This window comes from Magallana gigas, chromosome 1 (genome assembly GCF_963853765.1).
Source record: "Magallana gigas chromosome 1, xbMagGiga1.1, whole genome shotgun sequence".
NCBI lineage: Eukaryota > Metazoa > Mollusca > Bivalvia > Ostreida > Ostreidae > Magallana > Magallana gigas.
In genome coordinates this window covers 24,235,949-24,259,621 of record NC_088853.1, presented here as the reverse complement: position 1 = coordinate 24,259,621, position 23,673 = coordinate 24,235,949, and the positions used below count along the sequence as shown (strand labels likewise).

General features: G+C 31.1%; 1 protein-coding gene and 1 long non-coding RNA gene across 3 annotated transcripts; one reads left to right on the top strand and one right to left on the bottom strand.

Annotated features, from left to right (window-relative positions):
• Positions 1-513: 513 nt before the first annotated feature.
• Positions 514-8,276, bottom strand: LOC117686236 (multiple epidermal growth factor-like domains protein 10). 2 transcript variants are annotated; one of them, XM_066088982.1, is made up of 10 exons: positions 8,200-8,276; positions 7,318-7,470; positions 6,776-6,994; positions 5,031-5,273; positions 2,971-3,108; positions 2,239-2,379; positions 1,956-2,081; positions 1,713-1,824; positions 1,515-1,628; positions 514-1,402 (listed from the first exon to the last, which is right to left on the bottom strand). In XM_066088982.1, the coding sequence occupies exons 2-10, from the start codon at positions 7,373-7,375 to the stop codon at positions 1,168-1,170; spliced, it is 1,386 nt and encodes a 461-aa protein (XP_065945054.1). In that variant the 5' UTR covers positions 7,376-7,470; positions 8,200-8,276; the 3' UTR covers positions 514-1,167. The 2 variants fall into 2 exon arrangements, with proteins under 2 accessions (XP_065945054.1, XP_065945058.1); XM_066088986.1 differs by lacking the exon at positions 1,515-1,628 and having other exon boundaries at positions 1,203-1,402; positions 1,717-1,824.
• A 12,519-nt stretch (positions 8,277-20,795) lies between these two features.
• Positions 20,796-23,400, top strand: LOC136273553 (uncharacterized). The gene is made up of 3 exons (XR_010711715.1): positions 20,796-20,840; positions 23,075-23,137; positions 23,267-23,400. It is a non-coding gene; the product is annotated as an uncharacterized lncRNA (long non-coding RNA).
• Positions 23,401-23,673: the final 273 nt, after the last annotated feature.

The window sequence follows — 23,673 nt, the reverse complement described above, 5'->3', positions numbered from 1 at the left end:
AATTTTGAGAATCATTAGTTGAGTTTTAAGCGAGTTACAGAGCTTACAATTCTTTGCTTTGTAAACAAACCTTTTGTTTACATTTTGAATGTTAAATTTAAAATTTCAGTTTTAGACCTAAAATGAAATATGTTTAACGTTAGAAACTGTTTATATATGCTTAAAATGAATAGGGAGATAGACAAATCTGCTTGAAAAGGAAACATTACTAATATATTGAACCTATGTTAACAAAAACAGGGCACGAGCCTTGTTTACATGACAAAGAGTTGTGAGTCTTGTATCTTGTTCATAACTTTACAACTGACTCTCAAACTTCACTTGATCATAAGAAATACATTCTTTAAGCATTGTAAATAATAAAAATATCAAAATTGAATTTGACCAAAATCGTGACCATGCCCCTTTAAGGGGTCTCTCGTTACTGAATGGAAACTAGGGCTAAAGTTAAGAACCCTAAAGTTAACATTACTGTCTAGGCAATATGCATTAGTGGACTATACCCTTCTTTAGTTTTTTGGCAGTCTTTATTGTAATATTGCACAAAACAAAGACTTATACAATTCTTAATCGTAATAAATGATTATTGACCAACTGTGTTGAAGACCTAAGTCCTGAGTTAAAGTACCTTAAAATTGGATAAGTACATTATTATAAAATCTTACTTATTAGTTAGATTAACATTGACGCAAACTATAATGTAAAACACATACAATACGTGATAGCTAGTTCATGTTAAATAGTAAATAGCATTTTTTAATCTAGTTACGCGAAAGATAAAAATATTTGTGGTATAAAAATGACAATATTACAGATGCGATTTTAATATTAATATTATCCCATATAATATCCTGGTGGACATCTCATTTTATAGCGTATCTTTTTGATGCAGAGTTGATTGGTAAGCTATTCTGAAAACATTGCCGATACATCATTGCTTTACTATTGATTACTCATAGTAAATACCCTTAAGGTTAGAATATACAATTTCTTTGCACAGACTGAATAGAAACAATAACATATAAATTATGTCATTTAGTAACAGCCAACATAAAAGTCACTTAAAAATAACTAAACGGTAACTAAATGGCACAGGTCCACAATTTTAACACATTCTGTGACCCGTAGGTCCACTAAAAATTACAAACATATTTTAAACTGTGACAGTCACAGGTGACTCAGATAGGTGTTTTCGTTTAGTGATACACCGAGTTCTAGATAGTGATTTGGTTCAATAGCTACAGTCTGCTCTGTACTCAGATTTGGATAGGTGTTTTCGTTTAGTGATACACCGAGTTCTTGATAGTGATTTGGTTCAATGGCGATAGTCTGCTCTGTGTTCGGTGTTAATCCGGATAAAATAACCAAATCTGTTGTGTATTTCTGTTCCCTGAATGTTTTCCTATGAAAATAAAAACAGGTATCTTAATGACAAAATCAACATTTAAAATTAAAATATTAACTACTATAAGTGTGCATCTTTGGAAATTGCAGAAAATGTAATTGTTCCATACCGTCGACGAATTAACGAAGCAGAAATGAATATAATGTTGATGACCAGCGATATACAAAAGGCAACAATCCAAAAGGTGCTAGATGCTACTTCATTCGTCTGAACATCCTGCATTCTATCAGCATAGTTTTAAAAAGCAACACCATCAGAAAAAAATTCGTTATATCGATTAAAACAAAAGCTTAATAAATGTCACTACTTACCAAGTTTGCCATCACACAAACAATTTCCGTTAAATCTGTCACATGTCTGGTTGATACAGTGTAAACTGCACGAATACTGGCAATTTTCTCCATAGGACTGAGTACATTCTTAAAGGTAATATATAATAATTACAGCTGAGTGCTAATGGTACTTGTTATGGCATCGTAACGAATATACTAGAGGTTTTGTTTCATATATCAAAGCACAGATTTTAAGTATTATTTCCAATGATTACTACCTATTGAACAATTATGACCCATCCAACCAGCCTTACAGGAACATAGACCATCTGTGTTTCGACATGTTTTACAGTTTGGAGAACACGGCATGGAACAGTTTTCACCATAATACCCAGCTTGACAAGCTGTAAACATCAAAATAATTATCATAGTAGATAAAAGAATTGATTTAACTAAATATTAGGAAAAAATGATAAGATAACATTTACTTGAATCTTTTTTGAAAAAAAAAATCATTATTTAAAATTGGGGCAGTCTTGCATAGTTTAATTGAAATCGCACCTTTCTCACATAATGTTCCTGTCCATCCAGCATCACATCTTTTATCACAGAGGCCAGTCACGTGATTGCAGGTAGAGTTGTCTCCACACTGTTCTAAACACTTCTGACTACAGTTTACACCATACCAACCTTCCATACATTCTAAAGAAAAATAAATGTCTAAATCGTAAAGATCGCGTTACAAAAATGCATATGATTCTGAGTACCCTTCAGTAAGGGATTTACACAAAAATGCAATATAATCCATAGTAGGGGTAGATATTGTTATTTGATTATTTGAATGAATAAAGTCCATGAACAGATAATTACTAAAAATGAGAAAGTATCGTTAGATGTTAGCAAAAAGACAAATAAAAGATTATTTGTACTGAAGTCATTTATAAGTTAACAAAGGATCTTTCACATACAATTTAAAAAGCTTAGTTCAACTGAAGAATTGACGACGGTTGATAAAATACACTTTTAAGATCTATCGAATACTTATGATTTGAAGAAAATAATATATTACGCAATAAGGTTAAAATGACAAAATTCCTAGAGATATTTGTGATACTAATTTATTTCATTGCTCTTCGAAAATCAGAGCAGGTGAGAAATGCACATCTAGCTTATCTATTATATTATATCTAGTCAAAGTATGACAACTAACTCAATAGAAAATTGTAGCATACAATATTGGATTATGTCAAGCTTTAAATAATCAATAAATTAGTAACATTTAAATACATGTACCTGTATCGCAAGAAGTCCCTGTCCATCCAGTTTTACACCCTACACAAGATCTATTCTCTACGTTACACATGTTGTCTTTACAGTTGGCTGGGCATGATCTGTCACAGTCAATGCCAAATACACCAGAACTTTTACATCCTTTGTTTAAATACAAAAAACATTAAAAATATTAAAACATTTTTAGCTCACCTGAGATGAAAGTTAAAGCTCCGGTGATACATTGATGTCGATTTTCTGAAGTAAATTGAGGTGAAATATTTCATTGCGTTGACAGTTTTCACTTTTGACATTGGTGTTAGCTTGGTTTGATTATCATTAAAATTCGTTTCATTTTCATAATGCTTTGTAACCTGAGGCACTATGGCCTGTTTTTTTTTTAATTTTTAAGTATGAAATCAAACAGAGACTTCTGTAAATCAGACATATGATATTTTACCTGCGCTAAATAAGCAAAAACAACATTCTGAAATACAATTCATTCTTTTGGTAATTCGATATGATCTTTGCGTAATGGTTGATTATTGCAATGTGTTAAGTTCAGAATCTCAGTATTTACTCGAGGCTATTCATTTTAAATAATTTTAAATATCGCTGACGGAAATATGTTGGTATACATATGTTTTAGTGCATGTTTCTTCCGTTTTGATTGTTCACAGTTTTCTATTTATTAACCATATTTGATTGCCAAGCTTCGAATTATAAGCAAAATAAATAGTTCTGCTCACAATTCTGTCTTTGAATAGAGATGAGTTCATTTTTGTTTGTTTGTTTACATTTTAATAGTGAATAGGAAATATCAAGTTAAAATCTTAAGTTGAATGTAATAAACTGACAAAAGAAAACAAAATATGACTCAACCCTAGCAGAATTGTGAGCTCTGTATCATACTTTTAATTCTACGATTGACACTGAAATTTTGGTTGATCATTAGAAATGTCTCGGCTAACGGTTAATACTTGTACAAAAAAAGTCAAGGATAATATGCTGTAACTACTTTCTGGGACCTCCTCATTTTACGATAAAGTTTATGAATTCTACATTAATTTTAATAGCTTTTCAAGTACGAATAAAAAAAACCCACACCGTTTAAACAGATTCCATAGTTCTGACATATTTCTGTCATGGGGATAAAGGAATTATCGCTAGAAAATATTACAGCGGAAAATCATTCTGTTTTGTAGCCTTTTGTTGTTTTTGAATAAAGATGAAAATAATGGATGGGTCTTAGGGAAAGGTAAAAAAACGTCACACAAAATCACGCCGGATTAACAACAGTCGTTTAAATGGGGAAGACCAAATAAATTGTTGAATGTTTTTAAAGTGAGGATTTGAGTGCATGGAGGTACATTTCTTTCTTTTTCTTGAATAATAAAATGTTTTTTTTTGGTGTTTCATTTAGGATATGAAGGTTGCGACATTGCAGAAAAAAGCGCGGGTTATTTATTTTTTTCTGCAATAATCGCTACCGTCATAACCCGCATAAATCATCAAAGAAAGCATTTTGTTGTTTTATAATTACATCTTTCTTTTAACTAAGTAATAAATTGATTATTGAAAGTAAGTAGAATTCACTAAATCACTGTTAATTTACAAAAGAAACAGCTAAATGGTCTCATGTGAGATTTTGAGTCTGGCATCATTATGATTACTTTGTGCACTCCGTGATTTATCTTAGGTCACTGTAGCTTACGACCAGTCGATAAACACTGCATGTCGATTTCGGTCCTGTCAGTTTCCTGTCAGTTTCACCCGATGTATATTTGGACCAATCGATAAACAAGGCGTGTATATTTCAGTCTGGCTGTTTCTATAGAGCTATGAGTTGACTAAAAGTTTCCGTAAGAAGTAGAGGAAATCATACTTGGAAGATGTCAACATTAAATTATAATGCCTTAAAATCATCAGATGACTTCATATAACTGAAAATTATAAAATTGAAAAAAAGAACTTTTTTTTAAAAATCATATGATTTTTTACTACTTGCCTGGTAATCTTAATTTACATGAACAAGTTAAAACAATGTTTATTCATGTATTTCTTCAGGTACATGTCATCTTTACCTTGTACAATAACTTCACACAGTTCAGTATAAACACTGGTTTTTTCATATCCTTCTGGATAGCTTATTCCATCCAGTCGTTCGTTATAAAAGATGACGTAACGTCCATGTTCTGTACACGTTGTTGTAAAATTCAGGGGCGGTAATTGTGGTCCATTCTTGTAGCACAAAGTGGACCCCCGAATATCACCAGTGGTTGATACATACAAAGAGAATCCAGCAAAACGTCCACTTTGTCTGTTCTCTTCAAAACATATTCCAGTTAAATTTCTTATTAATATTCATCACGGTCTATAAACAAATGGATATTCTTTACCTTTATTACGTTTTGAAAGTACATGCAAAGGTAATTTAGATGAAAATATTCTATATCAACAAATGATATGTTATCTAAATGAACCTATGTAATTTATTTAAAATTAGACGAAAATGAAGTGAGTAAAAAACAGATTTAATACATACAGAATTAATACATACAGAATTATTATACTGATTTTATTATGAAATATTGCGATACTGACTCTTACTTCTCAAAAATCATCTTAAAACATTCTGAACATATTTTTACAGATATATTTAACAAATATGAAATGCAAGTCAGCGAAATCATTACATTTTTACTTGTAAGATATAAAAGTGACCCGGAGAACTCGCAGATTAATCGCAATACAAATTTAATGTGTTTATTGTTTCAAATGTAGAATGTTTACAAACGAACAGAATACAATTAAATTCTTTTTTGTGATCGGCTTCGGCCAATCACTGTTGTGTCCATATGAGGCATCCGGCAAATGCTTCCACGTGCGCACACATTCCGCTTGCATAAGTAGTTCTTATAAAAACTTGAAGTTTGGTTTAGTATGATATTTAACATTTTACTCAGTTTTATTTCAATTCATTTACCTTAAGAGATGCAAACATACATAAAATACAGTTCGACCTGTTAAATCAAGAATGCACATTTTGTCTTAAGCGTAAGAATTTTGATCGAAAGATTCATTCAATAATGCAGTTGACCTCGATGAACTGGCCTCAATCATAAGAATATGCTCCATGAACTAACCTCGATCTATTGATGTTGCATAATAGTAGCTAGGAAGACGGCTTCATTTATAAACAAGGTTACATGTACGTTAAAATGCGACCTCAATATCAAGTTATGATGGCATTCAATTTTTTCAGTCGCATTGAAATATTTTAATACAACTCTTTCTTTGTATATGTCTTAATGCTCTTTGGAGAGCCCTACTCAGTATTCTGAAGAAGAAGAAGATACATTAACATTTAATAATTACGTTTAAAATATAAAACTGGACAAGGAGTTTACAAACGGCTTTCCCCAAATTTATTTCAAAATCAACTTTGTTGACGGTTAATAATGATGAAATTATGGTGTACAGATTTGCAATATTCTATATTTTGTAAAAATACAATACTTTTTAAATTATTTTACATCAAACTGATCATGTTGATTGCTTCTAGCTATCAATATATCATTATTACCGATCATTCCTTTAAAAGGAATACTTGTTTCTCGTATTAAGGGAGAAAAAGTTTAATAGTCTCCTATTTCCTTGCTTGCGCTCAACTTGATTTACATTTTTTTTTTATATAATTTAATATACTTCCTAACACAAAGCAACATGACTTCATATTCATTTAACATTTTTGTAAAGCCAGTATCGAGCGAACAATACTCAATATTAAAAGAAGAATACACCAACCGTGCAAACTGTTGTTACATACCGTAACCATCGTAGTCTTTAAACAGTATGTTAATGCTGTATATACTATACACTCCACCAAGATCCACTTTCCACCAAACAGTCTTCTTCAATGAGGTGGTTCCTATATCCTGTGTCCTCATACACGTTAATATGTTTCTATCAACTGCGTTACCTGCTTCATATATCGTGCCTATGTATGGATGAGATTGGGTAGCGGATTTGTTGTAGGATAGGTCATCTGAAAATAAATAAGATGTGATATATTAGTAACAATCTATTGTATTCATCTTAAAAAAAAGATCAGATTTACTGAACCATGACTAAGTTGCGTTCTGGATGTTATGTTTAGCAAACTGACATGAATAAACAAACAACGTTTGAAGATCAAAGGAATTGTTCATAATGATACTTTTATTTTTAATTACAACAAGCAGTAAATATATGTATCATTAAAAAGTTATGTTATTGTTTGTTTGTGCAACATCTATTGTGCAACCTTAGCGGACAGTGAAAACTGTGCGTTATTTGAATTAAAAGAGAGAACTTAACACGTGTACATACCAAATGCATATGCTAATGACAATCCTGCTAGATAATTGATAACATATATCAAGTCCATTCTTCTTTAATTACTCTATAAGTCTACCTCCAAATTCCTACATGTTTGAACCAGGAAGTGATAAACGTTCTGAAATGTTGTGTGGTTCACCTTTCCTGTAAACAATCCAAAACAGTGTAATTGAAGACTTCAATTTTTCACTCTTTTTTTAAATAACCGAGTTGTGTATGTAATGAATCATCGACAACAAAAAACCCTAAAAAATTTCAGGTTATTTTTTTTAATCCTTCTGTTTAATACATGCTATTAAAGAAGAAAACATAAAAAAAACCAGTTTTGATATCCAAAAGTTTAAAGTATCAAATCCAAAACAAACACATTTTTTCTTCTTAGTGGGCTAATATTGAATATTTTACATGCTTGATAAAAATATTTTCATTAAAAAGCGTTGACAATGTCCAAAAAACGCATTTTACACATGTTACATATTTCTTAATTTTTTTAAATGCGTTTCAAAAAGTTTCATAGCTTACAATTTAATTTATTTGCAAGCATTCTGACATATTGCTGATGTTCAATCGTTTAAACTATGTCCCAATTACAATTATAAGCCCCAGAATGAGTCCAGATGTTGTTATACATGTAGGGATATATAAATCAAAGTACTCAAAGGACTAGAAAGCTCTAAGTCAATCTCATTGCTTTTTTTTCAAATGTTAATTGTTAATATTTTAAATCATAATTAAACAGAGAGTAAACAAAAAAAAAATTCATGAAAATGCACGATATATATGACACCCGGACCAAACTATTTCAATCAATTTGAAGAGAGGAGTTTGTAATGTACAGGATATTAACCGACTAGTCAGCATTTTGATGCTTACCCCACTAACTTGGATCCGCCAAAGCGTGTCTACCACCCTACTCTCATTTTTTGGTATTTCAGGCTGGTTTATTGAAAATGAAAGTAGGATTTTAAATGATATCACAATAATTACTTATAAGGTAAAATAAAGTTATAGCTTACGGACATCATCTTACAAGTGTATAAATTTTAAATATAGCCTATTTAGAAAAGGTCTTAATAATTGTAGATACGTTAAACTTTGTACATAAGGGAAGGAAACATACATTGATCAACTTACTTTCTATTACACATTCGGATGTATAAGATTACGAAAACAATAATGCATTTCTAAGTTAAAATATAAAATATGACCCTGGAAAAGCCCAACCTCTCAACACAAGATCGTGAAATAAGGACACATGATGCATAGTGTGCTGTTCTTTCTACTTGCAAATAATTCTTTGGTTAACTGAAGTCTTCTCTAAATAAAAAATAATTTAAAAGTCATATGCATAAACTGATTACATGTAATTTATAACTACTCCATACTAGAACACCATTGATTTTGACCTTTGGCTAACTTAAGTCTCCTCTAGATAAAAATCATTTTGTATATAAAGTCATAAAGTATGTCATAATGATTTAAAATGAATATGCGTTTCTTTTATGTAAATCTACTTTAAGTTGTAAAAGCAAGACTCTGTGACCTTAAATATATATATATATATATATATATATATATATATATATATATATATATATATATATATATATATATATATATATATATATATATACTCTGTGGGCTATATTTGACGAGTTGAAAGGGGGCGGGGGCTGTCATAAGACGTGTCCTTGTGTCATCCATAAAGTAAATCAGATATCTCCAACAAGTGTTTTTTTGTTTGTTTTGTTTGCACATCTCTGCTGTAAGCGAGCAGGTTATTTTGTCTTATCCATCAATCGACATTTTAAATGGTCGTATTTGATACCAAGTCTTTTATCTACATTTGACAGATTTTTTAAAGGCAGCTTAATTGTTTGACTTAAAATTTCGAAACAGTTTCCTTCATACACACCGCTCAGCTTACAGTTTGATGAATGCCATTGACACGAGCAAAGGTAAACAGGTGTCGTATTACACCATGAAACCATGTAGCATGTAGGACAGATTTTCTGAAGTATAGACATTATACACCATAACAATCTAATGTATGTAGGACAGTGTCTCTTGTGTATTAAAATTTAAGATTTAAAGACAAATTATATGGTGCTATTCTAAAACAAGAATTACATGTATGTTCCTTGTAAAATTAAGATTCTGTTAATTTTTATGATAATAGTATTAACTGTAATTTAAGAATTAATATTTCTGAGGGATAACGGTTCATTATTTTTTTTTTATTTTTTTTTTTGCATAACAATTTTAGCATCTTCAAAAAATAACCTCGATCTTAATGTTATGTTCGAAAAACATTTTGATGACTACTGAATCCACTCCATGTATAAAGAGAATTGTGCCTTTTTTCTTGAAAGAGTACATCCTGGCATTCTTCCTTTTCATTATCCTCTTCAACTTTGATTAGCATGATATTGTGATGTATGGACTTTTTCCTAAAAATCCATTTTTGGGAGGACTCATTCTTGCTGTAGTACACGTGCGAACATTTAGAATATACATCACTTCTTCCCTTTGTTCTGAAAAATTCGAGACGTGTATAAAAAGTATTGTAAACTTTGTAAAGTCCTTGTGTATGAGAATTGTTCTTTGGACCATTCAAACTCTATTATCCATAAAGGCAGCACGCCAGCCCAAAATATATCACCACAACAGCCAGCTCTTAATGACTGAGACAAACAACAGAGAAAGAGATGTATTCATTGAGTGAAATCCAAATTACAAAGGATGGAAACCGACGCATAGAAAACGATCGTTTGCTAAAACTGATGTCTTCTCTTGATTTACTTTACTCTCTTACACTAACAACTGTCGATGGTTGTTATCATATTTCCTGTGTGACATCAGACAAGATCTAAGTCAGTGATGGACACAACCTCATCCTGACAAACATAAAAGGTTGTCCTCTTCATTGTGTGGAGGATTTATGTAGTGATTTATTACATGGATTACACACAGTGAACAGTGAGGGCGAATTGATTTATATAGATAAGGGTTTTAACATCAATAAACTGTCAACGAATATGAAAACAACCACCAAATTAATAAAAAGAATAAACTCTAGATGGAAACCACAATGCGTGTACTTGTCCCCGTCCACTGGGGATCTTTTGGTCGGAATTTGTAAAGAGAAACCATGGACAGGCAAGATAACCCGGTACAACCAAAGCGGGCAAGTGATACAAACAATACAATGCGACAACACAGAAAGGGGGCTGTTAAGTGATCCTATCTATATAGCAGAGAACAGCAATTTAGATGTTGTGGTGTCTGACAATAATAGAGCTGTAGGGGTGACAGAGCGTGGATGAAGACATCGTTTCTCCTACACAGGGCATCCATCAAATTCAGGTCTTTGGCCATGTGGAATCTGTACTGACACAATGTCACACATTCTGGTGTGTGATGGTTTAAGCAACACACTTCAGATGATAGACAAAGACGGTCAGTTTCTGTCACATCTACTGACAGATTGGAAAAAAGATGGGTGAACCACTCAGCCTGAGTTATGATGTCAACACTGATTGTCTTTGGGTTGGATCATGGGACAACAAGCTGAGTGTCTTTAGATACATCACCAGACAGAGTGATCTGACAGGTAAGTCTTAGTAATTACGATTGGTTTATGAATAGCATTTTTTTGTAATAAGTAATGTTTTGGTCACGTCAGCTGAATTAAAATAATAGACACTGCAGTAAATATTATAGAAAATATAAATGTAATTAGTTTAATCCTTTTATATGTAGATCCAGCTCTATTGTTACATAATATGTATGATTTTTATTAACCAACCATTGACAATGCCATGTTGTAGATGAACACACGCAGCCTCCTTATAGGGATGCCTTATCTATCTCAACTCAAGCCGGTAAGTTCAGATAAAGCTTCTATATTGACAGGTTTGAAATCTATTTGTACAAATCTACCCTGCTTTTAATCGAGTATACGTTGTTGTCACTTTTTTAATATCTGTAGCTGAAAGTGATCTGTGCATTACAACTGACATGAAATGAAGAAACTAACACAAGTATATTTTACACTCTGTAATCATCCTAATATATTGTATTATGTTGAGTGTTGACAAAATGCTAAACACGTTTTACTCTGCTAAATCCATATAAACATAAAACGAACAGATATCCAATATAATGGAGTCAACATACCCTTAACATTGAAAACTGTAAATAATATTTAAAATTGTTTATCGTTTTTATAGATATGTCATCAAGTATTATCATGTCGGTATTATTAAATAAATTAAGGTATAAATTTGTTTATAACATTTGTTGCAGATGAGCCAATTTTACCATACCTTAAAGAGAGAAGATAGGAGACATTCTTTGAAATTGTTGTTTGTTGTATACATTATTCATGAAACCTTTTAGAGAAAAAGTGAAAATAGAAAATGGATAGACATTTCAATTCATGAAAAATGGTGTATCTTTTGTGATAGCAATGAAATGGCAGACAAATTCCATTTTGTACTAAAAGTACATGTTGTTTTCATCTAAACAAAAACAATATGTGAAAAAATACTTATATCCGAGACCGAATTCTTTTGGAATTTTTTCTAAATTGATGTCAATATAAAAGCTTCAAGAAATTAAAGAACCTAAGAACTCTAATCGTTTACTTAAACATACTATTTATAAACCAGTATATACTTCTTGAAAATTTCAACTTTTTTTCTATAATCTATAATATATCGTTAACATTTGTTTTAACAAATTAAAGTCTTATATATATAAACTTAACGTTTTTGTAGCGTGAATTTAAATACTAATGTGTTCGGGGATAGTTCATGGAGTGAGTGATATCACGTATACATGTATTATATATGACGTGTCATCAATGGGTATCTTAGAACAAGTTTTGCCATTTCAAAATATGTACTCTATTGTACAAAATTCAGTTTTTAATGTATCTTATAACATTCATGAGAAACTGGACGGTTTGACAGAGATGTCCCTTAGAGTTGTGCCAAATGTGTGATGATTTGTTTCACTGTTTTGTGTAGCACACAAGAAATTGTGTTATACAGGGTGTCCCAAAACATATGTTACACTTTTAATCATCAATAACTTTATTAGATTAAAAGCAATTTTAATGATTTTTTGTCAACATCTAGTGTATAAGTTTTAATTTTATTTGAGAAAAGTTCGGGAAATTCTGTTTAACGATCAGTTAATTATTATGACGTCATAATGATGTCATCACACTTATCAAGATGAAACCTTCATGTGAACAGCTGGCAGAAATTGTCAAACTTTACTATGAGTGTAAATCTGTGACTTTAGTCATAAGGACAATGGGAAAACGACATCCTGAAATTAAAATGCTCAACAGAATGCTAATTTACAGACTTGTGAGGAAGTTTGAAGGCAAAGGCACTATAAGTGACACAAGGAACAATTCTGGTATTAGGAGACCAAGGAGTGTCCGTACTGAAGAGAACATTGATGCAATTGATAGACTTATTACTGAAACTCCACAAAAATCAGTTAGACGTGTACTGCATGAACTAGATTGCAATGTCAGTAAATCCGGTGTTCATAGGATACTTAAATTTGATTTAAAAGTGATTCCTTACAAGATAAGTGTGATGCAGCATTTAAAAGAGACAGACATTAGAAGTCGTTTAGAGTTTGCCCATTGGATTTTAAGTAGACCAGACTCTGAAAATTTAACAGATGCCATATGGTTTTCCGATGAAGCCCACTTCCATCTCAATAATGTTGTTAATAAACAGAATTTTAGATTCTGGGGTTCGGCAAAACCCAATTTTTATGTAGAAAAACCTCTTAACTGTGAGAAAGTCACTGTTTGGGCTGCACTAAGTTCAACTGGAATTATTGGCCCTATTTTCTTTGAAGACACCGAAGGCGAGGCAGTGACAGTAAATTCTGAACGATATTTAAAGTTAATGAAATCTAAGTTTCTACCAGCCCTTAGACGAAAAGTTGTAAATTTTGATGATGTGTGGTTTCAACAGGATGGTGCTACGCCACACACTGCAGGTTGTGTTCTTCAGTGGCTTGACAACACATTTGGTGATCAATACATTTCTTATCGTACAGCAAATGTTTGGCCACCGCACTCCCCCGATCTAAACCCCCTTGATTTCTTGTTGTGGGTATATTTAAAAGACAGAGTGTACTCTCCTTCCCCACAAACAACAGAGGACCTAAAAACAGCAATTACATGAGAGATAAGATCAATCTCTGTTGATACATGTAAAGCTGTGATCAAAAACTTCAGAAATCGTGTTCAAACAATGTTGAAGGCAAAGGGACGTCATTTCGAACATATGTTGTAAAATGACATTATGTTATTCCAAAGAAATTTTTTGGTGATTAACAAAGAAACTGTAAAAAAATGTATGCTTAACAAAAAGTTAAGAACTATTTTGTTATATGTTGTAGATTTCATAATTGTAACTTAAGGTATTAAAATTTTATAACAGTTTAAAAGTGTAACATTTGTTTGGGACACCCTGTACTATATGGATTAAATGTCTTATTCCAAAGGGAATAACTTAAATTTGTATTCTAAATTAGAAATTAAAAAAACAATATTCCACACTTTATCTTCATTTTCAGATAAAGCAAAGTTTGACGAAAGAACTACATTTTATGTTGGTAGTCAATAAAAATTTTAATTTGTAAAAAAAGTTTTGTATATAATTACAAAATGCCGTGAATAACATTATTGAGTATAAGAGAAGGAAAGGAACAGGTAAAAACAGGATCATGCTTTATTTTCATTTTTTTGTAGTTTGAATTCCAACATGTAAAAGATTCATCTTTTAATTGATTTTTATAGTTTATATTGGACGACTGTAATAAATGGTATACATATCTACTTTCTAAAAAAAATATAAGACTTGTTGTGTTTACAATGACCCCATTAAAGTAACAAAATTTTTGAAGTAAAGCAATGGGTAGTTGTTGAACACTTGTTTTGACATTGCGATAATCTTAAAAATAATTTAGGCACACAATCTTACCCCAATGTGAACGATAATTTTAAAATATTTTGTAATATAAACTAAATTTTTGTAATTGATATTACAAGATATGTTTTAAATGTATATCTTAGACCTAAATACTTATATTTATGACATATTTTATCATGGAATAGTGGTGTAAGGCAAATATTATGTAAATCATGTTGTTAATTTGTAAATAGCAATTCTTTGTATAGGGTTTATGCTTTTTTAGCAAATCACACAGCTAATATTCCTATATACATGTGAATGGTCATTTAGCATTTCTTACCCATGTAAATAAGCTATGCTGATCATATATATGTATGTTCATTTAAAGAATTTTTTCGGAATATTGTATTAAAGTTTAAATGTGCTCATTTATGGAATGGACAGTGAAATGTTATTTTTAATCTACGCATACCATAAAATATATGTTTAGAAACTTGATTTTCTTTCCTTTTTTTGTTTTTCATTTTCATTGTCAAACAGTGCAGTATTAATTGGTACACAAATAAGAACATGATTTAATCACGCAGACTTTATCTTTTTAATCGAACTATTGTTCAATTTTTAAAGCAAACCCTATAGTTTGTTATTACAACAATAAGCTACATACGTGTTTTTCTTCAAGGTTCTCCAACTTCAATTCTTAGCAAAAAGTAACACATAATATTTGTGGTTTTAGGATACACACATTGCGAGAAATGTGCGTGAGAGAGAGAGAGAGAGAGAGAGAGAGAGAGAGAGAGAGAGAGAGAGAGAGAGAGAGAGAGAGAGAGACAGACAGACAGACAGAGAGAGAGAGAGACAGAGAGAGAGACACAGAGAGAATATGAAAGAATGTAAAATTTAATAATCAATCGATCCCCATTACACCAACTCCCTTAGCTTTGGTGCTTTTTGATTATGATAACACAAACAACCTTCAAACACTCACCTACAGTAATTCACCCAACAAGAATAAAAAAAATGGATATATATACACACAAAAACCCATAAGAAATCAAACACACTCTTGCTTCTATGTGGCTAATATTGCAAAGTCCACGATTGTATTATTGTATTGCGATAGCAATAATAAGAAGTTCAATTTGGAAAATACACAATTGATATGATTTGATGCATGAAGTGTGGGATCTCTGTACCCCTGTTGTTGGGTTGAATCTTTAGTACTCCTGTCAGGTAGACATTGATTCTGTGTACGTCGTTAGGACGCGTAGTAAACAATCGAAAATAGTCAACGTACTGAGAGTACTCAAACATAGAATATATTTTACTTTATCATTGGCATATTTTAATTGATATCAAGATGATTAATGCATCAATAGTTTGTATTAGCATTGACAACTTTAGTTGCAGTAAAGATCGTGTGATCAAAATCAAGGGGGGTATAAACCCATAATATGAGTCCGATCCCTTTATCAACGCTTTTAGCAAAAAATTGTTCTTATTATAATCGATCATTGTTTAACATCTTTTTAAGATCTACTATGGTCAGGTACTCGTCACACATTTGCTCTAAAAGAATAAAGTCTACGATTCATGATCACAAATACAACATTACAACATATGTTTAGAATATCGATGTTTATATATTATGTAGGAGAAAACAAAACTAACGTTAAATGATTAAAAATCACTTTCCCCCAGAAATGTAAGTAAGAAATATTCATATCCCTTCGTTACCCCACTCCTTAGTTTTTTCCATAAAAATATATACATGTATCATTCTTCGATTGACAATTCATTCACCAGTGAATATTGTTTATATTCTTACAACAATTATTCTTTCATGATTATTGCTCGTTAATTATCATACAATATCCTCATTGTGTATGAATTTGTTTTTCTTTTTTTGCGTCATTACCCGCCATATGTCGACGAGAGAGGTGATGTAACTGTTAACAATCAATTTTTGGCAATGTAAGAGTGTTTTGAGTGTACTTTCTATACAGATATGAAAAAGTATAAACATCAATTTATTTACAAGTTCAGTGTATATAACTTCAAAATCAGATGAATAGAGTAAAAATTCAAGTAATTTCAAAGTCACATCTTGGATACGGGGTAACCAATTTCTCTTCTTGTTTACAGCGGGGGTCATGTTTCTTCGTGTTTAACATAAAGAAAAATAACCCCTGGGTCTTTTTTCTTCAGAAAAATCCAATTATTCCTCAGCAAAGGGGGGGGGGTCATTATTCTACGTCGAGAAATGAATCCCGGCCATTCCTCTATGGGGGTCATTATTCTTCATTACACCTGCTCATATCTTGGATCTCTTTTCATGACTCACATCACTAAGAGATTGTTATGTATATATGAATTGCTATTTTCTGTATATAATGCTTAAAAAGGAAATGACAGCAATAACCACGGACCGTTCTCTATCTTTTATTCGTTTACTTTTTTCAGGCCTTTACAATTAAGAACCTGATAATGTTGATGACACATATACGATGATTTAACCAAGAGTAATGTCACAGATACGATAAAATGGTAAAAAAATCCGCGTAAAAAGACAAAAAACTTGTGCTTGAAAATATATATCTATTTCAATTCAGATCTGAAAATTTTTAATGCATTATGATAAATATTTGTGAAGATAATATTTTTTGCAGAGCGAGAAGCAAGGATAGTCGCCGAACGCTAGCGACGTCATTTCTTGATCTTTGGCGTTCTGGTAGAATTTTGAAGTTTAGTACTCAATACAAATTGGCCACAGTGCTCTATTATACATTCATTTTCCATTTTAAAAAAAGGTAATTAAATACTATTTTTGTAATTGATGGGGTTGTATATTGGATATTATTTAATGCGCGATCCGTTTCTCGATGTCTCTTTAAAATGTCATGGACGTAGTTTTATGATATAGCTTATGACGTAAGAACCTAGTTTTAACTTTCCTCAAGAGCATATATCTTCTATTTAATTTATTTATTAAAATGACATATGCTTTTATCAAATATTGGAGCCATGTTAAGGTTATTCTGTTCACTTGCTCTCAATTTTAGGTTAATATATCAATTTCAGTACAATATCTGGTGATTTCTATCCATCGAAGCAAGAAATGCTTCGTATCACTAATGGCATATATCCAGCCTTTTAATTCCTTGATCTAGAGACAAAAGTCATTGCGTAAATATCCAAAATGGGCGGTAACGTTCCCTATTTTTATTTAAACAGTTAAAAAAAGTCTACGATATATCTGTTTCTAAATATTGTGTTGGTTTTTTTTTCAAATTTTGAAATTACGTTATATACATAAATGCTAACCCTATAAAAGATGTAATTAACTCATGTATATATCATGCTATTACCATCAATATCTTGCTTAGTGTTCAACGAAATCTAATTAAAATTTTATTATAAATTAGAATTTTGATAAGGAAAATTTTGATGTATCATGTTATACAATACAGCGCCAGTGTTAAACGAGTGCATAATGTGACATTACTTTTGGATCAATCCTTGTACTTTCAAACACAAATTTAAAACATTACATATGATACATGGCTGCTAAAGATGACGTAATATTGACCACAGTAGTTAAGTTTATCGTTCAATAAATGCTGGTTAATATACTCGCAAATCGTAATTAAAAATGCACAAATTAACCTGAACATTTCATAATTACATTTTTTTCAAATCAGTTATTTGCAAAATGACAACTACCAACATTAACTAAAATCGTATCTGACGTAAACAAAGAATGTCGGATGACACACTATTATAAGAAAATATACTCAAATTGGAAATGGACGGTACATGTACCAGTTGTTTAGCTCCAAAGCACAAAAAGCAGTATCGATCGTTTTTTATTTTTCGACGAGCCGATCATTTAAAAATATGTTTACTTTCTTTAAACACAATTTCCCCTTATATTTATCTAAATGTGTTTATTTGTTACAAAGTTGGTTTTAAAACTACTTTGGATCGACATTATAGATTGCTTAGGGGCGATTAAGATTTTTTTTAGTACACACAACAGTTTAACATCTAGGCCTTTGCAACATCGACCTGAAGCAATAATAATCAAATATTTTTATCCAATTGCAAGCACCATCAGAAACAAAGTTCTTTGTAATACTGGTAAATTTTATTTACGAAGATATATAGTATTTGTTTTGTTATTTTCTTAATACGGAGTTGGTGTTCAGCAAAAAAATACAAACCTATTATTCAGTATTCAGTTGCAAATAACATTTTCTTGCTTAATGTTTTCGATCGGATGATACATGACATTCTATAAGGTAAGAAAACTCGTCACCGATATGATTTCATTGCACAGATTTCAAACTTTGTGACGCTGTAAAATATTCCAGCGCCCAACAGTGATGTCTAGTGGCAACTATTTTTTACCAAGATGTTTTTGACATTTATGCAAGCGAATTTCAATTTTTGGACGATTTGATCTGCAACAGAGACTGATTAGATGGATCAAATTTGTATGCAATCATATTAACTTCTCATATTAATATAAATTGCGTTACCTTGATGCACAATTTATGTCGTCGAAACGTAAAGAAACTAGCATTGAGTAAAATTATGCTTTGTTTCTTCTAGTGCCATCAAATTATACGTGACAATAAATCTATTTACGAAATGAAAGAATATTAAGACACATCATAGAATAACTATACTACTATATTAAAATCATAGACTCGAATTGTTGGTCTTTAATACCGATTTATCGAAGAAAACTGTCTTTTGTTTTATATATTCTAACGTCATTGGTACTTACCAATATGTTTTCATTTTTTCTCAGTTAAGCCTCGCTAATTAATAATCAACGAAAATTCCTTAAAAAAATCCCAAAAATTAACTGGATTTTTTTTATTTTACAATCTTGCGCAATACATTCACGCTAATTGGATCTTGGGTTTATGTTTCCACAATATCATATTTGCATAAATAAACTCAGAAATGATAATACAAATACGGGTAAATTTTCATTGGAAATTTGCTATATATTCTGTTCATATATATAACAAAATGACTTCTTATGAGAGAAAGTATAAAATAACAATTAATATACATTTCAACTAAGAACTTACTTTTGTCTTCGTGAGGACAAAACATATTTGATTACATGCCAAAAAAAAATCACATTATATTTCTTGGGGGAGTGAAGATAGAATATGTTTTATCGCAAAAATGAATAATGTCCTGCAGACCCAGTTTTACGATAGAATGCGTTCCGTGTCTCTGTAGGAAAGAAAATGTGTACGTTGGTAAAAAAGTGTTAAATTCTTCAATTATATGGATTAAATTGTTTAGATGAAAGGTATTTACAGTCTCAAAAAGGTTTATTATGATTAATTTGACTGTTATTTTCAAGGCCCGGAGCGATTCTGCAACTTTCTGCTACATTACGGGTATATCGAAGGCATTATAACTGTGGTGAGGGCCTTTCCCGAGATACGGTTAGAATATTCAAACTAAGGAAAGTGTAGTGAAACTAACCGCATTATTGTATGCTTATAGCTTTGTTTTTTAAATGTAAATAATATGGTGTGTCGATGTATCTATTTCGTAAATGCCCGATATGCAATGTCAACCCGTGCACGCACGGGTCAAAGTCTAGTTATCATTATAAGTCAAAACCGACTCAATCCCCCTTCTTGTTATCGATCAAATATCGATGTTGGCTGTCAGACGAGTATAAATAAAACTAAGAACAACGATCAATACATTTCTCAGTCGGAAGCTCATTGATCATTTTTTGAAAATGTGTCTCAGAATTGAAAAAAAAATCATTAATGTAAAAACCCAGAGATTACTCTGATTTATATATTAAGTATATATGTGTGGCCATTTTATAGACACTTTTTCTCCTTTTACAAAAGAGGGAGAAATGATTGTTTTGTTTGAAACAGTTTTACATGTAGCTGGATAAAACGTAACACAACTCTGGGAATTTTTTGTATAGGGACGACCGATGTTATGATTTGAACATGTTCACTAGCCGTGTAGAGTTCAAAGCTCATAATAGGTAGATTTTTTATTGATGAGTATCATTTAACTGAACATCTAGAAAGCTCATAAAGCTTTGTTGAGGAAAATCTCTGTTTGAGCCAAGTAATTGAACCAATAATTGAGTCCACTTATTAAAAAAATCATTTGATATTACTTAATATGTAATTCTATTAAGAATATCGATAATTGATAAAGAAACAATTGAATCGTATCTACTACAATTTATCCCATATATTCTGCCTGTGATTTTCACGGTCCTTATATCTTTTTCATTTGCACATGTTTCGAGGTCATAATGTATCTGTTATGAAAACTATCAATGCATGTATTTAAGAGTTTCATCATATGTATATTTAAACGTACACCTTAGTTTTCGAAAACGTGTTATGCAGCACTTTGAAAACACATTCAAACAGTTTCATTTTAAATTCCAAGTACATAGCTGGAACACTCTCATTGATTAATTGACATGTAAGAAATTATTCATTTCAGGGAATAGGGAGCAAGAAGATAGGACCACTGTTTAACCACCAGGTATATTTGTATAAATATAAACTATCAAAGTTGATCATAAATTGTATCACTGATAATCTAAAATTATAATATTTTAAACTTTATTGTACAACCTATGGAGATAAGTAAAAAAAATAGTAAAAGGTTAAACCAAGAGTATGCCACTATTTAGCTAAAACATGTTAATTTATTAACACTGAACAAATCCATGACGAATTTATAGGACTTTGTATCCAATTTCATTAAAACAGATATTGATGAATAACTTAGTTCTGAAAATGTTAAATAAATGTAAAACCTTTCCTTTAAAAAAACTATGGTCAAAATTGGAACTAGAATTTATTTTTCCCCGATTTTTTTTTTAAAATGTATTATCAATTCTAATGTCAGTTGTCGTGTTAAAAATAAAAAAAACCAGGTTCTGTATTTTTTCAAAAGAAGCTCACTCTATGGTTTGTTAACAGGCGTTGTATAGTTATTAAACCTTCACTGAAATCACCTTGTTATATCTTCGTGTTAACTTTACACATAATAAGATAGTTTATAATGTCTTTGCATCCCTTTTTGTTTTAAATGCGAAATATTTGATCCAGAAAACAAAGGTTTGAACGCTCCCTTTATTATGAAATTTAAATTTAATTCAAATTTCAAAAATAAATGTTAAGGGTATTGTCCATTTAAATAACCTAGCTTAATACCTGGCAATCCACCCCCCCCCCCTGAATTGAACAGATCGTGCGACGATGAAACTTTAAAAAAGGTTTTAAATATCAGTGTTCATGTGCTATTGACACTGCCGGTAACCGAAGTAGGTGCTGCACAGTTCAATGGTTTCTTTGTGTTTGATCGGTTTGTACCATCAATGCTGATTATAGGTTTTTACAATGCAAAATATAAATAGATAAGGGTTTTCATGTTTACATTTAATCTTGGAACACTGCCGTTTTTCCCAGGTTTATTTCAGACGCCTACCATTTTCCGAAAACTTAATGAAGAATTCATAATATCGATCGATCTGGTATTTTCTGAAATCTAGCATAGAAAATCAATTCTTTTCTTTTAATTCCCAATAGATATATGCATAGAAAGAAAAGAAATCAGAAATAAAATTATATTCGCTTGTTATTTGTTTAAATGATCAATAAAATGACGTTATCCAGGTTAAAAAAAAACCTGACCAAATTTGTATCATGGTAATGCACTATCCACTGGTTACAAGTTTATTTAGAGGCTAACAGTACATGATACATATATGTACTTATATTATCACAAAATATTTTATTTACTTATGTAAACAATGAGAGGACATTAACTTTCTGTTTACATTTAAATGTTTGTGATTGCAATAAAAAAATATATGCATTTGATTATTATGCTTTATTTGGTTTTTTTTAAATGTGACTTGCACCATCTTTTAGTAGAAGGTGTACTTTATTTGTTATGTTTTTTAATTTATTTATTTTTGGAAGGGGGGCGTATAATTTTATTTTTGCTCTACAAATCCTAGATACATACTAGTATCTAGTCGAGTCTTCAAATTCTATGATATCTGGTCACCAAACAAACAAAACTGTAATATCAATCGATAAAGAGGGATAACTTTATCGATCGACCATGCATATTTTAACACAGACCACCTTTTTGGTTAATTCACGCAAAACAGGTACTTAACAGTTTGCTTTTTAAATTTTGATGAATTTTTATAAACCGCTAAAAAGCAAATATTCCATCCCTGACAAATATTGGTAAGATTACAAGCATTTGGTTTTGTTTACCTACGTACCTCTGTCCCTCTCTTTAAAAAAAAAGAGATAACGACTGCATAGCCAGAAGTACTCGGGTTTCTTAACAGCGTTCAGAAATTTAATGTTTTCTGTTTAAAATATTAAGAAATACAAAAACAATTATGATTACGAGGGCACCATTAGAAAATGTTATATGTACTTAGCAATTTGGTTTCGTTTTTGCTATGCTCGGATTGAAATGTTCAAATACCTGTAATAGCCAAACGAACACTTATCATCTGAAATATACCAATTAGTATCATAGTAACGAGTTAAGACGTAAACTATTACAAAACTATTTTATTCATCTTTGAAGAGAGAGAGAGAGACAGAGAGAGAGAGAGAGAGAGAGAGAGAGAGATGAAAAAAAATCTAGCATTATTTGTGTGGCCGATGTGAAAATGATAATATATAAAATACTAAGTATTTCTAAGAAAATATATTAAAAGTACTGTGTCTTTTTTTTAAAAGTTGGTTGCAAAATCAAACTCAACGAGGAAATGGAATCTGAGACCAACTTCAACAAACGCAAAAGTAAGTAAATCATTAAGTTGTCGTTCGGAAAAAGAAATTAGATTTAAAATGAATTAATAAATTAATTAAAATAATACAGGAAATGTTATATTCGATTAGTAATTTACAGTTTTAATATTTTTTAAAAAGGATTAGATGAAGAATCTGACGAATCAAAGCAAGAAAAGAGACCTCGGCTGGACGACACCTTTGAAAAACATGACGAAAGTTTGAGAAACAATAATACAACAGCTGTATCCAAGGCTCCAACACCTATATTAGACAATGTAAATGATACAGAATCCAATCAAACTGAACAAAATAAATCATATCGTTTTACATCTGTATCTGAAACCAAGGAGGAGAAAGAAAATGCGGTTCTCATTAACATGCATGCAAAGTATGATGCCTTTAGCTTGCCTGTTATCGAAAACGAAAAAGAATACAGCGCCATTGAAATAACTGCTGGTGCACGATCTTTAGATTCTGGAGATGATCTAAATGACGATGAAGTACGCGATTCTGATGTCATTTTATCCCCAACATGCGTATCTGAA

Coding starts and splice junctions, on each gene's coding strand:
- LOC117686236 (XM_066088982.1), bottom strand. CDS start 7,375: ATGGACTTGATATATGTTATCAATTATCTAGCAGGATTGTCATTAGCA. Junction 6,995..7,317: donor GTCATTAGCATATGCATTTG/GTATGTACACGT, acceptor ATTTATTTTCAG/ATGACCTATCCTACAACAAA. Junction 1,629..1,712: donor TGTGATGGCAAACTTGGTAA/GTAGTGACATTT, acceptor CTATGCTGATAG/AATGCAGGATGTTCAGACGA.